Source organism: Ipomoea nil, unplaced genomic scaffold (assembly GCF_001879475.1).
Source record: "Ipomoea nil cultivar Tokyo-kokei standard unplaced genomic scaffold, Asagao_1.1 scaffold2647, whole genome shotgun sequence".
Classification (NCBI taxonomy): domain Eukaryota; kingdom Viridiplantae; phylum Streptophyta; class Magnoliopsida; order Solanales; family Convolvulaceae; genus Ipomoea; species Ipomoea nil.
Window position 1 is genome coordinate 1,494,014 of NW_017619075.1, and position 7,878 is coordinate 1,501,891.

The window sequence follows — 7,878 nt, forward strand, 5'->3', positions numbered from 1 at the left end:
GTTGCTTCCTTCTACTAATAGTCCTTCAAAAAAGTCACAAACTCCTCATCATCGACTTGATCTTCACTATCTGATCACTCTACGCCAAGGGTGTTTAATGTTCGACAAATACATTTGACATTTATTTTCATATATACAACATGTATATCTTTGATAGTAACTAAAAGATTACATCATACACAGCACAAACTCGTACCAATCATGTCTAGCTAGCGTCTATGCTTTCCATTAGCCGAGCCAAAACATATTTAATTCTTCACTTGGTGCAATTCTCATATGTTTTGATGGTGAATCATATAATTTTCTAAACATTTATCCTATTATTTATGGTATATGATGATGGATGAAATAAGACTATTTGAGAAGAAAATGATAGTTACAGCTTGACTGCTAGTTAAGCAATGACCTCTCTTAACAAACATTTTCTATATTTGACTTTCAAACTTTCCTCACCATCTGAATGGATAATGTCACAACACTCACATTTGTCCATCTGAAACAATAGTACCAAAGTACCAAAATATTAGATTATATATTTATGTTGATTTAAAAAAGGGAAAATGACACTTTTCCCCCCTGAGTTATATACTTATAGCCCTTTTTCCCCCTCAATTATTTAGGTAAGCATATTAGACCCCTCAATTATTCTAAAAGTGGTGGTTTTTCCCCCTGGAATATTAAATTGACATTTCTACCCTTAAAGTAAACATTTTATTTATTTTACTTCTCCAACAAATTATCGCGTATACGTAGGGATGACCACGGTTCAGATCAAACTGAACAACCGGACACTATAGCAATTGAATTAAAAGTTTCCGGTTATGATTCAGATCTAGAACCGAATATTTGGATTTCAATTTATTAAAATTATGAATCAAAAAAATTGGATCTTGAACCGTGAATCGGCAGTTCTGGATCCGGTTCGCGATTTTGAACAGTCTTTATTTTAAAATTTTATTTTTTTATTTTAAATAGTCTAAATTCAACAATAAATGTATTTTATTTTTTCACTTCGGAACATGAACCTTCCGTTCCGGTTTGCGATTTTAATAAACTCTAAATATCGAATTTCGATTCTAAATTGTAATTGGAATATTTCGATTTGGTTGCTATAGTGCTTGTTTGGTTTGAACCAAATTATGGTCATAATTTGTTGGAGAAGGAAAATAAATGAAATATTTATTTTAAGGGTAAATATGTCCATTTAACATTTCAGGGGGAAAAATAGCCACTTGAATAATTCAGGGGGGAAAAGTGCTATAAGTATATAACTTAGGGGGAAGAAGTGCCATTTTCCCTTTAAAAAAGAAAGAAAGAAAGAACGCTGACCTTAGGACGCTTTGTCGATGGCGAGTAAACTTCAATCTTCGAAACATAAGCAGCTGAATGGTTGCCGCTAGACAAACACACCCGCGACCCTCTCCCCGACGACCGGAGATACGTCATAACCACCCCATCTTCCTCGGTTCTGTTTGCCGTTATAAGGAAGAAAACGTGTGGCGCTTCGCAAGGATCCTTAGAAGGGAGCCGAGTGTTGAACATGTAAAGCGGGTGAGGTTGATTCCAAATCCACGGCTGGAACGTTTCGATCGGCATTTGCAGGTAACTCCGGGGGTGAATCTTTTCGTAAATCTGAATCGAGTACCCCCACGACACGGAAACCGACCAGTTGCTTTGTCGGTGATAGCAAATGGTCTGCTGCAACATTCGGGTCTGGTCGTAGTCCGCCAATCTCACCAAATGCTTCGCCGATTGGTATCGATCCATGGCCGGAAAGATGGGCTCTACGGTGTCGAGATGATGAAGGGATAGCAGTGGAAATTTGGGATGGGATGACAGAAATCCAGACAGGTCCCCACGTAAATCAATCTAGTACAATCCATAAACCCAAACACCATGGTGAAAATGCAATTGTTATAAAATGTGTACATGTATAGAAAACTAACTAATAAATTAATTACCTGATGAATCCCCTTCAAGGGGGAAAAATTAACTCCAAGATCAGCTATACAAAGCATGGTAATATGATCGGAAGAAGATCTGATGTGCGCATATCTCCTCAGGCAACTGTCCATGTCGTTGGACAAAGCTTCCGCCAGAGGGTAACTGAGAATGAAGCCGGCGCCGCCGAAGCCCTGGTTAAACGAGAACCAGTAATGGGACATCACAAACTCCGATTGACCCCCCAAGTAATGGTACTTTGTGTGATCATATTGGGCCAAAACATCAACCATATTCTCCACGAAGAACACGGAGTCTTCGTCTCCCATCACCACCCACCTCACCCCCTCGTGCCTCTCCCTAAACACCTCCATTATCCCATGCACAATCCGCGCCGAGATAGGGGCCACGTGCTTCGTCTCATGGATCATCTGATTTATATCGTCTGAGACTCTGTACGGCGGGGAAGACTGCGACCAAGGGAGGAGAGGCTCGGTGGGCGGCACGTCGAGATAAAGGAAGCCGCGGGTGACGCCGGGCCGCCACCATGACTCGATGTAGGCCTTCCGGTGGTGCCATGCCTTCTCGGAGCCGATAAGGCCGAATAGTAGGTGGTTGATGTTGGTCGGAGATTCATTTCTCGCCGCCTCCGACGATATCAGAACCCCTTCTGGATGTGAACAAATGGGGTCTCGGTTTTTGAAGAGAAAAATGGAGGCAAAGTAGAGAACCACACCGGAAATCAGAACGGTTTTAAAAAGCTCAGGCCCCAAACACTTGTCATACCTAGAGCCAATCTTCTCTCTCATTTCTGGAAATCTTAATTTGGACCAGCACAAAAGCCCTGTTGAATATGTTAACTGCAGATAAATGATCTGAATGTCGTTTTGAACTATGGTCCACAATCATCATTGACGTAATGTCGTTTTACATTATTGATGCATCAGGAACCCAAGGTTGTATCATAATACCATTAATGAATGCCTTTGGTGGCTTCAAAAGGATTGGCAAAGAAATGTTAAACATGTACTTACGGAGCAAAATCATGTGACTAACCTCATGGCTAAACAAGCTATTCGTCATGAGCGTGGCATGCATGGGAGAGATGGATCACATGGGAATGGACGTGCTCGAGCTGGTGAATGAAGACATCATTGGGGTGCCTCAGAGGCGTTTTCTCCATAGACTTGATTAGTTAGGGTGCCCCTCCTCTTAGATGTAAAAAAAAAAAAAAAAAAAAAAAAAAAAATTATGGTCCAGAATATAAGTGGACTTGAGCCTGCCACAAATTTTGACCATCTTTTGTATGGTTTACAGTTCTTTGATACACCATTTGTTGCCATTAGGTCTAAACTTTTTGCTAATTCCATGGATGTTATTTAGTCTAAACTTTAAAAGTGGATCTTACCTAAATCACTAAATTTGCAACTCATTCACTATTTCTCTACATTTCTGCAATATTCTTCCACTATTAAAAACGGTCTCACTTTCATATCAAATTATAGAGTTAATTCCACTAGAGGTCCCTTGTCTTTGGTGACAATTCCAAATTTAATCCCAGATTATCGTTTTTGTCATTTTACATCCCAGACTATTATTTTTTGGACACTTTTAGTAATTCTGATGACTTTCTCTATTTTTAGTAAGGGCATTTTTGTCTCTTCATATTTTTCTTTTGTTATTTTTCCAGTTTCAACCGGTTTAATTGGTTTAGAACTTAAGGTAATCTCTAATTTTTAGTAACCATATTTTTCAACCAATTTTTAGTAAAGCCCTAACTAATTAAACCGATTGCAACTGAAAAAAAAAATATGAAGAGACAAAAACATCCTTACTAAAAATAAAAAAAGTCCTAAGAAGAACTAAAAGTATCCAAAAAAAAACGTCTGGGATGTAAAATGGCAAAAATAATAGTCTAGGACTATATTTAAAATTGTCACCAAAGACAAGGAACATCTGCTAGTGGAATTAACCCCAAATTATATTATAATAACAAAATAATATGGAGTAATATATATATATATATATATATATATATATATATATATATATAAAAGAGGATAACAAATTTGAAAGCTTTTATACATATGATTTCACTTTTAGTCCTATGACTATTGGGATATTGTCAGTTTGAGATTACAATTTTCAAAGCTAACAATTTAATACTCTAACTATTCAATTTTTATCAATTTTAGTCGGTCTCACCAATTGTGGCCTGAAAATATTAATAAGTAATTTATTGAGCGTATTTTAGTATTTCTTGTAGTATTTGGACCTTTTCATTGAATTTCTTCCTGCACTTTGGACCCACTCCATTGCTGTCCTTGCACCTTCCAACTTCCAGATTTATGTATTTCCCTCTGCCTCCATCGATTTCGCTTTCGTCGTCTGCATATCCAATGCTTCTTTGCATTTCTTGTTTTCGGAATGAGGATTCACGAGGCTTAGGCTTGCGATTTCAGTGGTGTCTGTGCCGAACAACAAAGGAATCAAGTTCTTCTTCTGCGCCAAGAATCTTACTTCCTCAATGGTAGTATGGTTAAAGAGGCTATGATTGGTGACGACGACAATGCCGAACGTGACTGAACAAATAACGCGAAAGTGGAAAACCCAGCGGAGAAGAAAGAAAAGTGGAGCAAAAAGATTAAAATACTCTGAATATTTTACCTATTACTATTTTCTGGTAATAATTGGTTGACTACTTAGCCAGACTGAATAAAGTTGAATACTTAGGCTGTCCTTATCCCTGCAAACATCTCTCACTCTAAAAAATGGGTCCCACTTTCACGTTATCTTATTTGCAAATCATCTCCTATTCACACTACATCCCTACAAATCTCTCTCACTCTAAAAAATGGGTCCCACTTTTATTTTATATTATATATATAAAAATAAAAAAAAATAAAAACTAATGAAAAGTACAGATTTGCAGGCAGCTATGCTGCCTTGCAATACTATTCGGCAGCCTTCTTTGTACTTTGCAAACTTGCAACAGATGCAAGTTTGCATTACACATCATATAACAAAAAAAAAATAAAAATAAAAAATAATTTCATGTGGCATGCAAAATAAGATTGCAAATGGGTACACTTGCAAGGGTAAATTCAGCCTTAGGTATTAAATTGTTAATTTTGTAAGTTGTGGACTCAAATTAACCAACACCCCAATAGTTTTAAAGACTAAGGCTCCGTTTGAAAAACAGTAAAATGATTTTTAGAAAATGTTTTCTTGAAAATTTAACTATATAACCTAATAAGTAATAACCATAACTCTAGTTTAATGTTTTAAAATTTTATACTATGAACTTTATAATTATTGTTTATTATGTAATGTCTAATGTTCGACAAATACATTTGACATTTATTTTCATGTAATATGTATATCTTTGATAGTAACTAAATTAAAAAATATTTCATCATACACCGCACGAACTCGTAGCAACATTAGTTTGGAAAGAACATTATATTTCACGACCAATCATGTCTAGCTAGCGGCTATGCTTTCCATTAGCCGAGCCAAAACACATTTAATTCATCACTTGGTGTAATTCTTATATATTTTGATGGTGAATCAAATAATTTTCTAAACATTTATCGCATTGTTTATTGTATATATACTGCAGTAATAATTGATGAAATAAGGCTATTTGAGAATAAAAGAATAGTTACAGCTTGACTGCTTGTTAAGCAATGACCTCAGTTAACAAACATTTTCTATATTTGACTTTCAAACCTTCCTCACCATCTGAATGAATAACGTCACAACATTCACATTTGTCCATCTGAAACAATAGCACCAAAGTATCAAAATATTAGATTATGTACTTATGTTGATTTTTTTTTAAAAAAAAAAAAGAAAAAAAGAAAGCTGACCTCTGGACGCTTTGTCGATGGCGAGTAAACTTCAATCTTTGAAACATAAGCAGCCGAATGATTGCCGGTAGACGAACACGCCGGCAACCCTCTCTCCGACGATCGGAGATACGTCATAACCACCTCATCTTCCTCGGTTATGTTCGCCGTTTTAAGGAAGAAAATGTGCGGCGCTTCGCAAGGATCTTTAGAAGGAAGCCGAGTGTTGAACATGTAAAGCGGGGGCGGCTGATTCCTTTTCCACGGCTGGAACGTTTCGATCGGCATTTGCAGGTAACTCCGGGGATGAATCTTTTCGTAAATGTGAATCGAGTATCCCCACGACACAGAAACCGACCAGTTACTTTGTCGGTGATAGCAAATGGTCTGTTGCAACATTCGGGTCTGGTCGTAGTTCGCCGATCTCACCAAATGCTTCGCTGATTGGATTCGGTCCATGGCAGGAAAGATGGGCTCTACTGCGTCGAGATGATGAAGGGATAGTAGTGGAAATTTGGGATGGGATGACAGAAATCCGGACAGGTCCCCATGTAAATCAATCTAGTACAACCCATGAACCCAAAAACCATGGTGAAAATGTAATTGTTAGTTTGCCGTTAATACATTTTGTACTAGTAGTTAACAATTTCTGAACCATTTAACAAATTAAAAGCACATAATATGAAAATTATAAACACATAATATGATAACTATTAACACATAAATTGTTAATGGCAAATACCAAATAGATTAATTGCACAACCACTATCCCTACCAAAATGGTTAAACAAAGAAATTAAAATTTGTACATGTATAGAAAATTAACTAATAAATTACCTGATGAATCCCCTTCAAGGGGGAAAAATTAACTCCAAGATCAGCTATGCAAAGCATGGTAATATGATCGGAAGAAGATTTGATGTGCGCATATCTCCTCAGGCAACTGTCCATGTCGTTGGACAAAGCTTCAGCCAGAGGATAACTGAGAATGAAGCCGGCGCCGCCGAAAGCCTGGTTAAACGAGTACCAGAAGTGGGACATCACAAACTCCGATTGACCCCCCAAGTAATAGTACTTTGTGTGATCATATTGCGCCAAAACATCAACCATATTCTCCACGAAGAACACAGAGTCTTCGTCTCCCATCACCACCCACCTCACCCCCTCCTGCCTCTCCCTGAACACCTCCTTTATCCCATGCACAATCCGCGCCGTGATAGGGGCCGCGTGCTTCGTTTCTTGGACCATCTGGTTTATATCGTCTGAGACTCTGTACGGCGGGGAAGACGGCGACCAAGGGAGGAGATCCCCGGTGGGCGCCACGTCGAGATAAAGGAAGCCGTGGGTGACGCCGGGCCGCCACCATGACTCGGTGTAGGCCTTCCGGTGGTGCCATGCCTTTTCGGAGCCGATAAGGCCGAATAGTAGGTGGCTGATGTTGGTCGGAGATTGATTTTTTCTGCTCAACTCCGCCGCCTCTGGCGATATCAGTACCCCTTCAGGAGGTGAACAAATGGGTTTTTTGATGAGAAAAATGGAGGCCAAGTAGAGAACCACACCGGAAATCAGAACGGCCTTGAAAAGCTCAGCCCCTAAACACTTGTCATACCTTGAGGTAATCTTCTCTCTCATTTCTGTAAATTTTAATTTGGACCAGCAGAGAACACCTGTTGATGAAAAGATAAAACGATGAAGAGCCAGTCCGGGAAAGTTTTAAAACTGAACGAAACTATAATTTTTTATTTTTATTTTTATTTTTTGAAAGCATAGAAAAGTTCATAATTGAAATAAAAATTGAACACTTCTAGCTAATATTTGTAAATAATAAAATAAAGTCTAATGTAGGAGTTAAATGCTTGGGCAGATGTTTGAGTATGAAAAATGTTTGGGCAGATGTTTGAGTAAGGGGAATTGATTGGGCTAAGGTTTGAGTAAAGGGATTTGATTGGGCAAAAGTTTCTCCTGCAGAGAATTTCTTAGGCAAAGGTTTCTCCAAAAAAGGAAAGAGCTTGGGCAAAAGTTTTTCCTAAAGGGAAAAGCTTAGGCTAAGTTTAATTTTGAGAAAGGGGAAAAGCTTGGGCAAAGG

General features: G+C 38.1%; 1 protein-coding gene across 4 annotated transcripts; it reads right to left on the minus strand.

The window, feature by feature from the left end:
* Nucleotides 1–216: 216 nt before the first annotated feature.
* Nucleotides 217–7,567, minus strand: LOC109154330. Of its 4 annotated transcripts, none has more exons than XM_019302145.1 (4): nucleotides 7,247–7,567; nucleotides 1,962–2,578; nucleotides 1,330–1,869; nucleotides 217–493 (listed from the first exon to the last, which is right to left on the minus strand). In XM_019302145.1, exons 1-4 carry the CDS (start codon nucleotides 7,422–7,424, stop codon nucleotides 395–397), a joined length of 1,434 nt encoding a protein of 477 aa, XP_019157690.1. In that variant the 5' UTR covers nucleotides 7,425–7,567; the 3' UTR covers nucleotides 217–394. The 4 variants fall into 4 exon arrangements, with proteins under 4 accessions (XP_019157690.1, XP_019157689.1, XP_019157688.1 ...); XM_019302144.1 differs by having other exon boundaries at nucleotides 219–493; nucleotides 1,962–2,522; nucleotides 7,191–7,567; XM_019302143.1 differs by lacking the exons at nucleotides 217–493; nucleotides 1,330–1,869; nucleotides 1,962–2,578 and adding exons at nucleotides 5,569–5,726; nucleotides 5,818–6,353 and having other exon boundaries at nucleotides 6,630–7,567.
* Nucleotides 7,568–7,878: the final 311 nt, after the last annotated feature.